The sequence below is a fragment of the Salmo trutta genome, chromosome 1 (genome assembly GCF_901001165.1).
Source record: "Salmo trutta chromosome 1, fSalTru1.1, whole genome shotgun sequence".
NCBI classification, from domain to species: domain Eukaryota; kingdom Metazoa; phylum Chordata; class Actinopteri; order Salmoniformes; family Salmonidae; genus Salmo; species Salmo trutta.
In genome coordinates, this window is record NC_042957.1 from 26831082 (window position 1) to 26850222 (window position 19141).

At 41.7% G+C, this 19141-nt stretch overlaps 1 protein-coding gene across 3 annotated transcripts in view; it reads right to left on the minus strand.

Annotated features, from left to right (window-relative positions):
* LOC115192562 (androgen-induced gene 1 protein) overlaps positions 1–12412 on the minus strand; it is a 50487-nt gene extending 38075 nt beyond the window's left edge. For 2 of the 3 annotated variants that reach the window (XM_029751227.1, XM_029751236.1), the window contains exons 1-2: positions 12090–12412; positions 5176–5331 (exon numbers count right to left, since the gene is read on the minus strand). In XM_029751227.1, the coding sequence (XP_029607087.1) occupies positions 5176–5331; positions 12090–12314 (381 nt within the window). In that variant the 5' untranslated portion in view covers positions 12315–12412. The remainder of the gene's footprint in view (positions 1–5175; positions 5332–12089) is intronic. The other variant, XM_029751210.1, reaches the window with a different exon arrangement.
* Positions 12413–19141: the final 6729 nt, after the last annotated feature.

Sequence of the window (19141 nt, forward strand, 5' to 3'; positions counted from 1 at the left end):
CCTACATATAGAATAAAGACTAGCATGTGTCTAGCGAGGTAGGAGAAATACAGACACTTGTTTATTAGGTCTGGATTTGTTGACTTTCTGTTCTATTTCTCAAATACAGGTAACTGCTAAAATAATGGAAACATTTGAGTAAATGAGGGATACAAAGTATATTTAAATCAGGTGCTTCAACACAGTTGTGGTTCCTGAGTTAATTAAGCAATTAACATCCCATCATGCTTAGGGTTATGTATAAAAATGCTGGGCAAGCCATTATTTTGGCCATTATTTTGACTACCATACTATGCCCCCATAGGATGACAATTCCCTGATCCACAGGGCACGAATAGTCAATGAATGGTTTGATGAGCATGAAAACGATGTAAATCATATGCCATGGCCTTCTCAGTCACCAGATCTCAACCCAATTGAACACTTGTGAGATTTTGGAGCGGTGCTCCAAATGATGGAATTTCCCGTGGAAGAATGGGAGTGTAGGCTGTTGTGCATTCTGTGTACTGCATGCGTTCAATATTTTCAACTCGTGCATTGTTTTACCATGCAGTAGTACAAACAGAAGTACTGTACAGTCACAGACTCGAACTAGCTAGCTTTTAGCTAGTTGAAAAGCGAAGCATACAGTGGGGGGAAAAAAGTATTTGATCCCCTGCTGATTTTGTACGTTTGCCCACTTACAAAGAAATGATCAGTCTATAATTTTAATAGTAGGTTTATTTGAACAGTGAGAGACAGAATAACAACAAAAAAATCCAGAAAAACGCATGTCAAAGATGTTATAAATTGATTTGCATTTTAATGAGGGAAATAAGTATTTGACCCCCTCTCAATCAGAAAGATTTCTGCCTCCCAGGTGTCTTTTATACAGGTAACGTGCTGAGATTAGGAGCATGTGTCAATTACGGAAAATGCAAGAAATATGGAATAACCCATCGGCAACCACCCGACTATATGTACACCCGACCCTAATCCGCAAATATAGAAAATGCACTGTAGGCTACAGTCAGAGACGGCTGAATGATTTTTTGACAGGGGGTGCAGGATTTTTTTGATTTACAGTGCATTTGGAAAGTATTCAGATAACTTGACTTTTTCTACATTTTGTTATGTTACAGCCTTATTATTTTTTCCTCATTTCTTTCACTGCACAGCTATTTTCAGGTCTCTCCAGAGATGTTCAAGTCCAGGCTCTGGCTGGGCCGCTCAAGGACATTCAGAGACTTGTCCCGAAGCCACTCCTGCATTGTCTTGGCTGTGTGCTTTGGGTTGTTGTCCTGTTGGAAGGTGAACCTTTGCCCCAGTCTGAGGTCCTGAGCCCATGGAGCAGGTTTTCATTAAAGATCTCGCTGTACTTTGCTCCGTTCATCTTTCCCTCGATCCTGACTAGTGTCCCAGTCCCCGACGCTTGGCCTTCAGGACAAATAGTTCAATCTTGGTTTCATCAGACCAGAAAATCTTGTTTCTCATGGTCTGAGAGTCTTTTAGGTGCCTTTTGGCAAACTCAAAGCGGGCTGTCATGTGCCTTTCACTGAGGAGTGGCCACTCTACCATAAAGGCCTGATTGGTGGAGTGCTGCAGAGATGGTTGTCCTTCTAGAAGGTTCTCCCATCTCCACAGAGGAATTCTGGAGCTCTGTCAGAGTGACCATCGGGTTCTTGGTCACCTCCCTGACCAAGGCCCTTCTCCCTCGATTGCTCAGTTTGGCTGGGCGGCCAGCTATAGGAAGAGTCTCGGAAGAGTCTTCAAACTTCTTCCATTTAAGAATGATGGAGACCACTATGTTCTTGGGGACCTTCAATGCTGCACACATTTTTTGGTACCCTGGCCCAGATCTGTGCCTCAACACAATCCTGTCTCGGAGCTCTACGGATAATTCCTTTGACCTCATGGCTTGGTTTTTGCTCTGACATGCACTGTCAACTGTGGGTCCTTATATATACAGGTGTGCCTTTCCAAATTATGTCCAATCAATTGAAATGATCACAGGTGGACTCCAATCAAGTTGTAGAAACATCTCAAGGATGATCAATGTAAACAGGATGCACCTGAGCTCAATTTCGAGTCTCATAGCAAAGGGTCTGAATACTTCTGTAAATATGGTATTTCTGTTTTTTATTTTTAATACATTTGCAAACATTTCTAAAAAACTATTTTTGCTTAGTCATTATGGGGTATTGTGTGTAGATTGATGAGGGAAAATTAATATGTAATCTATTTTTACAAGGCTGTAACATAACAACATTTGGAAAAAGGGAATGGGTCTGAATACTTTCCGAATGCACTGTAGATAGCATATGTTTCTGCTTATAATTTCCAACATTTTGGTAGGCTATTTGTTAGTCAACTTATCTATACTGTAATTAGATACATGCAGCTTCTCTTCTGTCATATGTTGTCCTAGAAACTAAACAAACCTTTGCTCACCAGAATGTCATAAATCGATAGAATGAATGCTTCAATTTAGTCGACGTCGGTAAAGTTCTCTGTCAACTCTTCTTTCACAAAAAAAATGCAATAACTAAACAAAAAAGCTGGAAAGATTCTGTGCAAAATTTCCAAATGACATGTTTGACCAGTTGTCTATGGTGCATGTACTATGTACGTACCTGAGCTGAGCCATACAGGAGACTAGGCATCTACTGTACCACCCCACTACCAGATTAGAGGAGGCAATGTAGCCTGTTTTTTTGTCTCCTCACTTTGGTTTTGAAATTACCATCACCCACTAATTAACTATTCATTTTTGTAGATTAAGTGTTTGAGTTAGTAATGTACAGGGTATAGTGCTGCCCTCACTTTTTTTTCAATTTGAGAATACACGGAGCTGGTTAAACTATTTCTGGAAAATGAATTATAAATTATATTTAATTACCACTAAAACTCCATGAAAAACGATAGAATGACAAACCAAATAAATATGTATAGCAGCCTAGAGGTGAATGGTGGTTTCTCCCCTGTCTTCTCTCTGGCGGTGGGGAGAATGATGAAAAACTGTAGGCTATGTGTGTGCACTGCGGAGGCCCGTCGGCTTGACCATTTTGGCCAATCAGAACGTTGAAAAAAAATACAAATTCACTGTGTGTCTGCCTTGATGTTCACAAAACTCCACGGACCCCTCTTGCACAGTGGAACCCAGAACAATATGCGACCACTTGGTTACAGTGGTACCATTCTGCCGAGGACACCCAAACCAGAGTGGCCACTGTAAAGCCCAAGAGCCTGACCCTGTCTGGAAGTTGCTGTAGCCCTGCTTTGGATCTTTAACCTATATTGACTATTGGTAGAGATGGCTGTTTATGGCTGTTTTATAATGAATTTCCTGTAATTCTACATAGTAATGGTTCATGTTCTACTTGGTCTATTGATTTGATAGCATGTTTAATCTATGCAAATAAATTCTATGAAGTGATAGTTCACCTCTGTTTTATTCTGTAATAGGGTATATTGTAACCATGGGTTTAAGCTAATCAAAGTGTATTTATGATGCAGTGTGTAAGATACACAATACAATGAAAATGCCTACACGCAATAAAGCTCTCCTCGCAAACAGTGTAAGGATATTAAGCTATATGTATTTGTATTTACATTAGGCTATAGCCTACAAATAGCTATACCACAGTCACAGGCCTATTAGGCTATAGGCCTACTGCAAATTATTGTTGTTCCTGAACTGGCCAAATGGCAGCGCTATCCTTCAGCACCACAAGTTGGTTCAACTTCTTTAACATCATTACGCAATCCTGGCGCTGTCCTTTCAGCACCACGAAGGGCGCTCCAATCGCTTAAAATAACACTCATCAAGATCTGTTGCCTACGCCTAATAGTCCTCCTCATCACTTAATAATAATGATAATAATAATAATTATTATTATTATTACTATCATTATTACAGAATATCATCACTTCTCACAATGGTGCTCGTTTAGTAAAGTTAGATCAAAGCTGAATCAATGTCTCGCAAGATCACATAACGATTAATTAGAATTTAATATAACAGAACCGAATAGCATAGCAGGCCTATAACACTACTGTTACACCAAAACACCTCATTTCTAATGACATTTCAGGATGGTTAGCTGAAGCGGAATAGTCAGACAAAAAAATAGAATGCGTCAAAACTGTGCCACTAGACAGGACATATGGTTTGACTGAAACAAAATAGAAGAAAGGCTAATAGATGATTAACACCGTCTGCTCTAATTTGCTCATGAAACCGTAATTCAAGAAGATCTAAATGCATATTCCCATGAAACTAAATTGAGATCAATCAAATGATTAACAAGGAGATGCAGTTTGGAAGTTTCACTTGTAAAACGTAAAGAATGATCATTTACGATGGACCGTGATGATGGCCTATTTTGAAATGAGGTAGCCTATTGCCTAACTTGCTGTTTGAGGGTATTACAAATAGAACATTTTCTTGAGACAATATGTGTGCGCACATGCAGACACTGCTATCGAAGGAGCATATGCATTTTCTATAATGATAGGCTATTAAATTGACTACATCTGTCGGTTCAAACTTTCAGGAAATTATGACATAAAAATAAAACAAAATGCTCTTCCTCACCTAAAACATAGCACTACACCACTGGTAATATATCAATAATTATCGTTTACAAATTAGCTATGACATAGTCAGGCACAACTTTGGATTTCACCCCCATCTCAATGGGTTTGACCGTTTAGAAGTATTTACAGAGATGTTCTCTTCTTTCAATTCAGCCATTCTGTGCGCCTCGCAAAAGTGATTGCTCGTTATGAAATGATTGACTTTACCGTGTATATCTAAAAATGAACATATACAACGATTGTTTAAAGCAAAACTACCAAAACTATTGTTGAACCTGAACAATCAAAATAACAGCTATTGTAAGCTGAATAATGCTTGAAAAGGCAATGAGAATGGAAGCATCTGTTTTGTTGTGGATCTGTGGTTTCAAGCATCTAGACAGTCAGAGTTAGAAACGCAGTTATTTACAATGTAGAACATTCAGTGTCTTTTGCTCCTTTCTCCTTGAATTAACTTTCAGATGTTGTGCTATATCCTAGTCCCAGATCTGTTTGTGCTATACTCCAATGGTTGTTGAGTTGGCGATATACCACAAACAGATCTGGGAGCAGACTCCAATGCCCTAGGCCTCGCGTTGTGTTGTGACTACTACTTACCACTCCAACAGGGAAGGCCAGCACGGCCATCATCCAGTCCCTCAGGCCAATGAGCTTCCTAAGCTGCCTCTCCTGCTCCTGGCTCTCACTGCCCTTGGTCAGCAGGCTGGACAGGTCTGTCAGCACACACACGCCAAAGAACACTGCCTGGATAACCTAGAACAGGGGAGGAGAAGACGCATGTAGATCACATCATGTGTACTTCAAGACAGATCACCCACACAGAGAGAGTACAATAGTTAGTGCTTTTTTAAAAAGTATAGCTGCTCCAGGAGTTGTCACAGAAAAACATTTTCTGCACATTTTAAAGGGATTCACCGGTACTTTAGTATACTTTTTAGCCAGTAATTCTGAAAGTAGCGCCCACGAGCCAAAAGTAGTTTTCGAAAATTATAGATATGTGCACCACGCCATTGCTCTCCCTCTACTGTGTGTGCATCTTGCTAGCTGTCCCTGAAATGGCAAGGGGCTGAAGCTCATTGGCTAGAAATAATTGCTAGAGGCTGGCCCACGTGGAGGGAAACAGTTGCTTTAAAACTAAGGATTTTGTGGCTAATTGTCATGTAGGTTTGAATGAGTCGGGAGACAGATGCAGGAATGCATACATTTTTTTAAAATTAAGCCCAAATTACGGCGTGCCGTGTAAAGGCACGGGGACGAAGAGCAAACAAACACATAACAAAACACAGGGTAGAAACCAAAAACAAAAGAGCGAGGAGTACCTCGAATAAATAACACACGTGCACAATTATTAACACACGGGACGAGACCCGTAATCTGCGCAATCCACAAAGGCACGAAAGCCAAAACACACAGCATAGGTACTCACACGCACCAACGGACATTGCAACAATAATCGACAGCCCAATGGAAACCAAAGGCCACACTTATACAGGTACTAATCATGTCACGGCTTTCTTCGTCGGAGGACGATATAGCGAAATCGTCGTCCGAAAAGGTGGACCAATATGCAGCAGAGTTGGTGTTCATTTTCTTAATTTATTTACAAACGTTGAACACGGAAAAACAAGAAAACAATAAGCACGACAAATGACAGTTTTGCAGGCTAACAAAACACGCAATGCAAAAACAATCTCCCACAAATCCCAAACACAAACACACCGTAATATATGGGACTCTCAATCAAAGGCAAAGAGAAAACACCTGCCTTCAATTGAGAGTCCCAACCCCAATAAATCAACCATAGACACACAGACTACCTAGACTAGACATAGAATTACCTAAACATAGATCATAAACCAAAAAACCCGGAAATACTAAATCAAACGCCCTTTTCCCAAAACACCACCCTGAACCACATAAAACAAATACCCTCTGCCAGGTCCTGACCAAACTACAATACCAATTAACCCTTATACTGGCCAGGACGTGACAAATCAATGGGAATAGGGGCAGGTGTGCATAATGAAAGTTCCGGAGGGATCTGCACCAGCAGCGCAACAACACCGGCCTCGAGGACGATCACAGGAATGCAGTGTGGGTTGATCAGGACCCGCAGCTGCCAAAGTTGCATCGTCGGGATGGGCCAGTTGCCGCTGTCAATGTTGTGGCGGCGTCGGACGGGCCAGTTGTGGCAAAGTTGGAAGACCCAGTTGCAGCTACCGAAGTTCCGGCAGCGCCGGACGGACCAGTCGCAGTGTCATCGGACGCGCCATTCCTGCTGTCTCCCTTTAAGGTCCATTATTCTGTCACGTTGGCATGAAGGATCGGGAGACAGAAGAAGGAATGCGTAATAAGGTTTTTTATTACACCCGAAATGACGGCGTGCCGTGTAAAGGCACGGGGACGAAGACCAAACAAACACGTACACAAAACACAGGGTTGAAACCCAAACAAAAGAACGAGGAGTACCTCGAATAAATAACAAACACACAATGATTAACACACGGCACGAGACCCGTAATCATCTGCGTAATCCACAATGGCATGAAAGCCAAAACGCACAGCACAGGTACTCACATGACCAACGGATATAATAACAATAATCAACAGCACCATGGTGAACAAAAGGCATATATATACAAATACAATCAGTGGGAATAGGGGCCAGGTGGGCGCAATTAAAGTTCCGGAGGGATCCGTGACACTAATTGAGGTAAAACGGTAATTCTGCTCAGAAATTATGCATGTATGAAATACACATTGACGCATCCCGTCCAAAGCGGAAGGTTTAAAAAATACTTACAAGTCGCCCAAGTACCAAAGCATGTCTTTAAAGCAGCAATATTTAACTTTTTGGGCGATCTGACCAAATTCACATAGAAATGTGAGTTATATATTTGTCATTCTCATTGAAAGCAAGTCTAAGAAGTGGTAGATGTGCTCTATTTCTATGCTTCCCGTTCTTAAGTTTTGTTTTTGAGTCTTTTACATTTGGTTTTGTACACCAGCTTCAAACAGCTGAAAAAAAATACTATATTTTTTGTGTAATGAAAATATATTTCACAGCGGTTTAGATGGTATAATGATTCTCTACACGATCCATTGCTTGTTTTGTCACATAAACTGAAATTAGGCAAACTATTCGAATTTTAGCAACCAGGAAATGGTTGATAATTTTGGGTCACAAAATCAGTAGTTCCTCATCTCTCAAGAGCACAGTAGCTTCAAATATTTACTTCACATTATATTCATGAAAAACATAGTAATCCTTAAAAAGATATCTACAAAACATTAATACAGTGAGCTCCAAAAGAGTTGGGAAAGTGACAATTTCTTTTGCCTCTGTACTCCAGCACTTTGAATTTGAAATTATACAATGACTATGAGGTTAAAGTGCAGACTGTCATTTTTAATTTGAGGGTATTTTCATCCATATTGGGTGAACTGTATATAAATTACAGCACTTTTTGCACATAGTCCCCACATTTTAGAGGAACAAAAGTATTGGGACAAATGAACTTATGTGTATTAAAGTAGTAGAAAATTAAGTATTTGATCACATATTCATAGCATGCAATGACTACATAAAGCTTGTGACTCTACAAACTTGTTGGATGCATTTGCTGTTTGTTTTAGTTGTGTTTCAGATTATGTTGTGCCCGATAGAAGTGAATGGTAAATAATGTTTTGTGTCAGTTTGGAGTTACTTTTGTTGTAAATAAGAATATAATATGTTTCTAAACACTTCCACATTCATGTAGATGCTACCATGATTACAGATAATCCTGAATGAATGAATTGTGAATAATGATGAGTGAGAAAGTTACAGATGCACAAATATCATACCCCAAGACATGCTAACCCCTCACCATTACAATAACAGGGCAGGTTAGCAGTTTTGGGAGGGGGTATGATATATGTGCATCTGTCTTCATTGCGTGCTGTGAATATGGGACCAAATACTTAACTTTTTACTACTTTAATACACATATAAGTACATTTTTCCCAATTATTTTGGTCCCCTAAAATGGGGGACTATACACAAAAGGTGAATTTCCTAACAGTTCACCCGATATGGAGGAAAATACCCTCAAAGGAAAGCTGACAGTCTGCACTTTAACCTCATAGTCATTGTATCATTTCATATCCAAAGTGCTGAAGTATAGAGCCAAAACAACAACAAATGTGTCACTGTCCCAATACTTTTGGAGCTCAATGTACAGAATGTATGTCACAAAGGAGTTCAATTGAGGTGTTCTCTAAAATACGATGAATATTCATTTAAAATATAGAGATAGATACATTCATAGAGGGTATTTTGTATTTAAATAAGCATTATATAACAACTGAACAATTGCATAAACCCCATCCTGTCAATGTCTATCCCCTTAAGCTAGCATATGTCATTTTGTGTGAGTCTAAGAGCAGTCTGTGGCAGTGGTGGAGATTATTAATGCATTAAATTAAGAGCAAGAGAACATAACAGGGTGTCTTTATCTCCACAGCAAAAATCCAACAGACTGGAAAGTGTGACTTTAATTCTCATTAATTCACTGTTTAATTTGGGATTCCAGGAACCCACATCTTTTTGGTCAGAAAATTGCCTCGCAAAACTTGGTTTGAGGACAGGGTAGTGCCCAGCAACGGCATTAGTATGACACCTAGCTAACACGCAAGACAGGTATTTCATTTCTCAGGAGTTCTTAGTTGTTTTTATATCTTCTACTTCATTTTTTGCCTCCGTAACAGCATGTGCTGTGCTAAAAATGAATGCCTTCCAGGTCTCTTTCACTAAGATCAAATGCAACGGGTTTGAAAAACAGAGCTCTCACAGGGAATGAATGCCAATTACTAAGCATAAAACCCTTTACCATTTCTACAGGCTCTTTCCCTGCCCTGTATCGCAGGCACTTAGGAGCAACCACAGTCATTCCTGGACTGGAGCTCAAGTCATAAAGTGTTGCTCCACACAACTCAAATGTATACAGCTGGGCCAGAGGGAATCTGGGAAGGAGAAAATGGAAGCTGCACGAACCAGTTTAGCTTCACAACAGCTATAGGAGTTATGACGCACATACAATACAATAATTACAAGCCTGAACATATCCAGTGTGTACTAACTATATTACATTAGAGAAGCGCATTAAGGAAACATCAGTTAGCCATTTATAGAATAATGTGAAGTAATGTAATCTATATAGGAACCTAATTACCTCCACAGTTAGCAGAGGCTGACAGGAGAGTACAGTAGTGCATCATTCCTTAGTTAACGTAGACATTCGGTATTGTCCTACACTCCCCCTATCCCTCTTTACACGTGCTTTGTAGCGTGCAGGCCAGAGGCAGAGAGGGAGAACTGGACTGGATGCTCCAGGGACGGGGGACACACTTCATATGTACTAAAGAGCCAGACAGAATATCTCTGTGTCCACACCTGCCCCACTCGAAGCATCACCTGACGCTCGGGCAGGGGGGTTCTGCACTCATACTACTTGTGTGTGTGCGTGTGACACATAACATGGAGTAGATGATACTTGCTCTGTACGGTTACTTACTTGGCTTAAAACTGATAAGTTGAACTAACAACTTGGATGTGACAGAACAATTTAAACCAAAGGTACGGCCCAAACAGACGTTCGGTTTCACAATCTGTCTGCTAGGCGCCTCACTTTTTATCCGAAGAAGCGAGACTTTTCAGATCATTTGATTCCTCCAAACGCAGGGGTTCGAGGTTTCGTTCTGTCTACTGATTGATGTGGACAAAGGCCAGCTGTCACTGGTGGAATAACCCCACATGACAGCCCTGTGTTCTCCTCCTAATGTATCCCCCTGATGGAAACCCAAATCTGAACCAAACACTCAATAATGGATGACTGAGTCGCAATGAAAACCTATCTACAGGTTCAAATCACAGCAAGGCAAGTGAAGTGTTACAGAACTAGTGTTGACAGATCCATGGATGACAGGCCTACAGCTTGTTTCTAGAGTTTCCCATTCCCCCTTGGAAAGGCCTGGTTCGTTGCACGACAACCTGCGAGCGAGTGGCATGTCTTATTGTGGATAGAGATTGTGCTGTGATAACATGTTTTTGTTGTCTGTTCCAATAATAACTTCTCCATATAGCAACCACTCTAACTGGTAAGATGACTCAATCATGATGAACATTTACAATAAGAAATGCTTAAAGCAATTGTAATCCTTACCAATAACCAAACCAGTTATTCAAAAGGCCTGTACATACTGTAGCTGTTTCATGTCAAACGGAATATATTTCCACCTCTGAGTCACTTCATGTTAGCTCACTTTCGTCATGGCAATTTTGTATGAGCTAAAACAGAGCATATACCTCTGTCTAAGTATTCCTGAGAAGAAAAAAAAACCATATTGATGCCAGAATGAGATGATCCATTATAATGGGAAGAGACAATGTACAATTTAATTACAATAAATAGGAAGCAAAATAGAGGAGCCAATTGAAGGACTATTCGTGGAATTTGCATATTGACTTCATATTGTCATTTTTCTTATTACTGCAGGATCATGATTAAAGATGGAATATTGAATGCACGACAGTCTCTCTCACACACACACTCTCACACACACACTCTCTCTCTCTTGCTCTCACACACACACTCTCTCTCTCTTGCTCTCACACACACACTCTCTCTCTCACAAACACATACTCTCTCACACACACGCACACACTTTGTTGTGTCAGGATTTATGATAGGCAAATAAATAGCTGTTGTAATGCACAATAACACAACATTTTATTGCTGTTATTGCATTTAACACTATTGCCATAGAAATAGTAGTAAAATAGTTCAGCAGTGGGCTTCTAATGTGGAAAACATGAGTCATTGGTAAAACAATTGACAGGCCCTATAAAAGAGTGTTTGTGTGTGTGTGTGTGTGTGTGTGTGTGTGTGTGTGTGTGTGTCTGCAGTAGTAGTAAGCTGAAAATTACAATTAATTTCAGAAAACAAAAGACAAGCAAGACAGAAAGAGAGATAAAGAAAACATCCTGGGTGTTTCCATCCAACATGTTTTACTACCCAAACCACATTCTGTTAAAATGACGGCTGTGTGATAATGTAACAGGGGAATAATTTGAGCTCGGGACCTTGTTATCTTAATAACATCATCTCGGTTACCCACGGGGCACGGCTGGCTGCTTAATTGTGATTCATGATATGATTACAATGTTGCAACAGAAGGCAAACCGCTTGCGCGCATCATCAGCAGCCGAGAAGAGAGGGGCACTTTTTAGTGGGTGTGAGCTTTTTATGTCTAACACGTGCCCAAAAATGTGAGGAATCCGTATTAACGCTGGAAAAAAATAAAACATATTGTAGCGGACATCATAATAAGACATATTAGGCCCGTTTCGCAACCGAGGGTGGGCGGTATCAATGACTGGAGGTAGGTCACTGACCGTCTGTAGCATACCATACTATGAAGTGCTACCATTTCTGACCAGGCGCCGTTCTAGAGAACAATATTACACTTACCAGGTCTATGAATGTTAAAAACTTCCAGCTACCGCCGTATGTTTGATGCGCGGGCATATCAATGGCTTTATAATTGCAGAGGATGGAGAAATAGGACAGGAGGATGGCTACCCTTAGCACCTGAGATGGGATGAGCGCCATGTTTTTTTCCCCCTGTTTCCTTGTCTCGTCTCCTGCTTTATCCTCCTGACAGAGCGACGCTGCTATGGGTCTCGCACATAGCATGGGGGTCGTTGCCTCGGAGAAGGGATGCAGACAGAGGGGAGGGTGCGTACGAGTTGTGCGCGCAGAGCGTGAGGGAAGGGAGGAGGGGTGTTGCCATAGAAACAGAGAACTCAGCCTCTCGTAGATGAGGAGAGGCCAGACCACCGCGTGATGCTCTGCATGCATAAAGAGGCTCCTTCAATGATGTCTTCATAGTCTAGTGAATGGTGTAGGCTAGCTAAGATGTGTACAATAATATTATAAGCAGAAATGTATTTTTTATTTTTGGGGCTAGTTTTAAGCAATAGGAGGCCTACCAGAATGTGGCAACACAAAATCACCATTTGTGACCTGACACCAGACTTCTTGAATAAGAAACAATATATTTCTTCTGACATAAATTCTGTTTCAGAACAGAGACAGTTACAGGTTTATGTTTGTAGTTCCAGCGGAGACATTCTAATACATTATACTTGTCTTTGGCAGAGAGTTTACTATCGCTAGAAGCATTTTACTACTTTACTGTGGTCTCTAGGACACAACACAATTCTCCTTCCGTTGGCCTCCAACTGCTCTTAAATGCAAGTAAAACTAAATGCATGCTCTTCAACCGATCGCTGCCCGCACCTGCCCGCCTGTCCAGCATCACTACTCTGGACGGCTCTGACTTAGTTAGACTGTATACTCTCCTTCAAGACTCACATTAAGCATCTCCAATCCAAAATTAAATCTAGAATCGGCTTCCTATTACGCAACAGAGCATCCTTCACTCATGCTGCCAAACATACCCTTGTAAAACTGACCATCCTACCGATCCTCGACTTCGGCGATGTCATTTACAAAATAGCCTCCAACACTCTACTCAGCAAATTGGATGCAGTCTATCACAGTGCCATCCGTTTTGTCACCAAAGCCCCATATACTACCCACCACTGCGACCTGTATGCTCTCGTTGGCTGGCCCTCGCTACATATTCGTCTCCAAACCCACTGGCTCCAGGTCATCTATATGTCTTTGCTAAGTAAAGCCCCGCCTTATCTCAGCTCACTGGTCACCATAGCAGCACCCACCTGTAACACGCGCTCCAGCAGGTATATTTCACTGGTCACCCCCAAAGCCAATTCCTCCTTTGGCCGCCTTTCCTTCCAGTTCTCTGCTGCCAATGACTGGAACGAACTGCAAAAATCCCTGAAGCTGGAGACTCATATCTCCCTCACCAGCTTTAAGCACCAGCTGTCAGAGCAGCTCACAGATCACTGCACCTGTACATAGCCCATCTGTAAATAGCCCATCCAACTACCTCATCCTCATACTGTTATTTATTTTATTTATTTTGCTCCTTTGCACCCCAGTATCTCTACTTGCACACTCATCTTCTGCACATCTATCACTCCAGTGTTTAATTGCTATGTTGTAATTATTTCACCACTATAGCCTATTTATTGCATTACCTCCCTTATCCTCCCTTATTTGCACACACTGTATATAGACTTTTTTTATTTTATTATTGACTGTATGTTTGTTTTACTCCATGTGTAACTCTGTGTTGTTGTTTGTGTTGCACTGCTTTGCTTTATCTTGGCCAGGTCACAGTTGTAAATGAGAACATGTTCTCAACTAGCCTGCCTGGTTAAATAAAGGTGAAATAAAAAAATTAAAATGGTGTTCAGATTATATCTGTTTACTACTTTACTGTGGTCTCTAGGACACAACACAACTGATGGTGTTCAGATTATATCTGTTTACTACTTTACTGTGATCTCTAGGACACAACACAACTGACGGTGTTCAGATTATATCTGTTTACTACTTTACTGTGATCTCTAGGACACAACACAACTGATGGTGTTCAGATTATATCTGTTTACTACTTTACTGTGATCTCTAGGACACAACACAACTGATGGTGTTCAGATTACATCTGTTTACTACTTTACTGGCAGTCTTCAGGATCCCAAGGCTCTTTATAAGTTCGATATTTGTGTTATTCATACCGTCAGCGGGTTCTTATCTTTAATTGATGCTGTAAAACTACAGTACTTTAACCAAAGCAAAACACCATTTTGGGAGTGATGGAATCACCTGAGGAGGAACATCAAAGTGCTGCATGGATCTGTAAAGCTAAGAGAATAGGCCTGGGAACTATCAGGAGTGAATCAAGTGCATCAGATTAGACACCATTCTGGAACAGAAACACACCCAGGTTATTTCTCACTGACACGTTCATTGCGTCATACAGTATTACTGTAATCTATAATTGCCAGCTCCAGTCTCTAAGCTTTTTGAGCGATGTCAGGCTGCGGCAGACTAACTCTCCCCCCTGTTAAAATCAGTTTTATGTTGCGATAAGGCAGCCAAAGAGGTTTATTCTGTAAAAATCCCTCACTGGAGGCAGACAAATGGTTTCCAATCCCAGCTATTAAGAGGATAGAAAGCTGGGGATTACAGGTTCTGGCCTCGGTCCCTCCCAAAGTCAGCACAAGATTTGAAGGCTGACGGAGGGACTTGGGCAGGCAGAGATGGTATGGATGGGCTATCCTGGTATAACCCTAGTGAGAGGCTTTGTGGGTATGCATTTGAGTCCTGCCTCATTCAGCAACGCAAAAGCTACAAACTACCATAAATGCACCATTTCTACATTTTTGTTCCAGTACACTGAGTTACTCACACACATTCTGTCAGGTACATTCACTTCATGTAGAGTGTAAAACATTTTCTGAATTGCTCTGCAAGTGTTCTTGGCCTGCTGCAGAGTTGCATGGGTCTGCTGGAGTGCAGGCTCTTGACGGTTTGTGGTTAGCTGTTGGGTGTTTGCTTGAGAGTTTCCAGTGTCACTGTCTGCCTAAAGTGGGAGAGCTGATTCACAGCAAGCTATTTCACACTCATCCAGCTTGCTGTGCACTCTCATTACACTCGGTGGCTACAGTAGAAAATCAGCCTGCTCTTCACTGTGACGTATTGGCTAGTGAGAGGCTTCTGTGGCCTGTGCTGGGTGAACACAGCATGGGCTCCCTCCCTCTCAGGTTTGGATAGGATCTAGTGTAACCATTGGCATTTAAAGAAGTGGAACACTTCTGAGAAGTGTTTTATGTTGTGCCTATAAATGCCAGTGGGTTTAGCACAGACCAGTCAAGACTTCAAACTGTCCATCGCATCCACATACTGTGGCCTTTCTGTCACTCAGTTATTTCTCCTTGAATATGGTTTTCATTCTATGTTGACTGTAGATACACAACCCAACATGCGACATGAAACAGACTGGGATTACGCCATAGGTGTTGTGCAGCCTAAATGTGGCTGTCACAAATTCCCGTCGGGTTAACTGGGAGTTTCAGTCCTTAATCCACTCAACGTCTGTCCTCGTCCAAGCATCCGTCTTTAATGACTCTCCCTTGCCTCCGATAAATCTCCTCAAACAACACATGATAGGGTGTCCCTCTCACCCGAGTCCTCTTTCAGAAGATGGACACTTATCCCCCACTAGTTGAGCTGTATAGGTAAGGTCAGGTTAATCCTCTGGCAGCCAGGGTAAGGCTGCGTCTTGACTGGCGCTACAGCACATTAACCCTCCTCTCTTCTCCCACTATTTCACACAGATTTCAACACACACTTATAACATGCGAGTGACTGAGCTCTCTCTGTGAGCTGGCAGGCTGGCTAGCTGGCACGTCATGGCGAGGGCCTAGAAATAGGCCACCAAGCCTCATTAAGGCCCTAAATTCATTTGCCTCGGTATAATGCCCATATACAAACGCTGGCATCCATGTGTTTGTGTCTGTTTGCAAACATCAAAGTCTGGCCAATCAATCTAATGAGGAGAATGAGGACACACATCTGTTCTCTCTCTCGCCTCTCTCTTACCGTTGTCCTCATTTCTGCAATTAGATGTCCCCATGCTAAAACCGCTGCTTTAATCCAGATTAGTAATGACAAATATTTATTTATCTATCTATTTAGCCGGGGGAAAATGCTTCCAGATTTAAACATCGGTGGCTTACATAATAACACATCTGGCAGTTAGCTGAGGAAACAGGGGTGATAAGCTAGTCATCTAAGTGGAGGGGCTATAGTCCAGCCCAACGGGAAGCATCTTCCATGTGGACGTGCTGCACTGTTTGTTGGTTTATTACGGCATTACAGTCCTGTAGGTTGGTAAGTGCTTTTTGATTTTGAGAGGGATTATGTTTTTTTTATGGTTTTATCTATTGACTTTGATCACGGCTTTCATGTCTGCCTGTCTGTATTTTGCACCCTTTAGTGATATTAGTATCACTAACCTTGTGGCGGTAGGATTAGTGATAAAGAGCACTGCCAAGGGTCTCCCTGCCTGCCTCGTGTTCTGATTAGAATGGCTCATTTGATTAGATAAAGATGACATGAGACGAGCGGCAGAGCAGAACCGCTAATTGTCCCAAAGCCTCTGACTAGCCTGGATGGGAGTGTTGCATGTTGTACATACTTCTGTCTGCTTTCAGCATTGTTCTGATGACTGTGTTTAAAGGATGTGGTTTCTAAATAAAGCTCACTGTATTATATTCCTGGATCCATAGTTATGCCACAATTTCCATGTTTATTTGTTTCTTTACAGAAGACCGTCAGTGACCCCAGAGGAGAGGGGGCTCAGCCATATACCTGTCGTGGAGAATGGAGAGAGGCAACGACAGAGGTTCTTGTTTATAGCCCATGCTTTTGATGGTGATGTGTGAAGAGGCCGTAGGCTGCTGTTAGGAAGGTAAACGTGTGTGTTTGCGCACGACAATGGCTGAGAACACAAGAGCACCACAAAAGGAAAGTGTTGCTTGTACAAACACCAGGCTGTGAAAACTTCAGAGACAAACAAACAAAGGTGGCACGTAATGTGCCACAAAGACACACTGACAGGTGAGGGTTGAATGGAAATAGCATTCTCATAACCTGCCTGTTACATCAAACCTTCTAGGGTGTGTGTCTGTATGACGACAGAAGCGTATCTATTATCTAGCGGAGATGGACTGAGCTGGCTCTTTATCTGTTAAATTACTAGGCTGGGTTGTATGGCCTAATAGCCGCAACATCCTAATTTTAGCACGGCAAAGTTCCTAATAAAACCGGGGAATTGCTGAAATGGAAAGAGAGATAATTTTGTGGGAAATATTATTCACAGCGACAGGGTGCATTTTCTCTGTCAGGGCTATCACTCTACAACCACAATATGACATTGTAGCACATTTGCAAATTCCACCTGGATAGTAAAGGAAGAGATCTCATTAGCTAAATGTACACTGGTCACTGTTGCTGGTTATGAGCAGTCATCGCTGCCATCCGGAAGGGTCGACGGCAGTGCACACAACTTTACTACTCATAGATCAAAACCTTGCGGTATCATGCTTTACATGCTCACTGAGAGGATTGCAACGACGGGTGCCATGTTCAATTATTTTGTTTAGTATAAATCACAGAAATGACCTAAGTGGGTCCTATTGCCTAGACTGTTCTTGTTTCATAGCAGCCACTCTGATTGACTGAAACTCATATACCATATGTGAAAAAACAGCTGGTTAAAACCAGATATGAGAATATCTAATATTCACACTGTTCCTATAGAGCTGAAGGGTGTTTAACACCGTGTAGTGACAGACTATATATTATAATAAACTCAGTGTGTTGTAAATTAAGGTTAAACAATCCTAAATAGAAGGGGGGAAACTCTGACCAGGAACTATTTGACAGGAAAGGGAAATAATAGCAGGATCAGTGGCTGTGTACAGAGGCCTGTAATTGGGAGAATATTTTGACCCCGCTGAGCCCAGGAAAGCAGAACAAGCTGCCAAATGTGTGCCAAGTCCTGGGTGGAAAGCATCCCTCTGCCAGGTTGCAATTTCTTACCACTTTCTGTCAGTTTCCAACTTCAAACACAGCACAGTCCCAGGGGTTTAAGAGGTGCTTGCAATAGCCCAGCTTTTTATCTCCCGCAAATGTTCCACTGTGGAAAACTTTGCGTCGGCACAAGAGCCCCAGTGTCCTGAGGTCGTGAAAAGCGAGATGTACCTCGTTTCCGTGGAATAGGGGGTACACTGGCTCCCAGAACAGAAGCGGGTGCCTCTGACCTCAGAACCTTGATGGGTACGTCAAATCTTCCCCCACTCAAACAAACAACAAGTATTGCCAAGAGCTTGATTAATGGGTCCGTTGATTCTTGGAGCGCTAGAACTTTAGGGCCAGAAGTGAACAGCTATCAACTTTTATTCTGACGTTTTAAGTCGCATCAGTAGAAATCAGGTCAGGCATACTTACACTGTTTGGGATTGTCTAGTAACACATACTCTGTACCTCTTTTGAACTGAAATCTACTGGAACTCTAAGGTCAGAGTCAGTATTCTAGTTGACCACCAGGGGTCTTTGTTTAGCTCCGTCTGGTACATTTACATTACATTTAAGTCATTTAGCAGACGCTCTTATCCAGAGCGACTTGGTACCATAGGGAAGAGAATACAGCTCCTCAGCTGAGAAGCTTTCAACAGGACTTATATCAAACTACATAGAAATGTAGAGCACTCTCTTAAGTGTCATTTCATGACTCAACACAATGAGGCACCTGCCATGCAAACAATAGGGTTGAATAAACGAACAAGTCAGACTCTTGGTAACATAGGTACAGTATTACCCCATTTGATAACAACAACTGTGGTAATGAAACTAAGTATGATGGGAATTAATTATTTCTCATATCTTTATGTGCCTATCCTATCAGTGAGAAATGATGTGCCTACGTGCCTCTCTCAGGTATGTCTGATGAAACCTGGGTTGTTTGATCATAGTCACCCGTCCGTTTGGTGCAGTTTTTACTGGCTGTTTTACAGCCTTGGCGC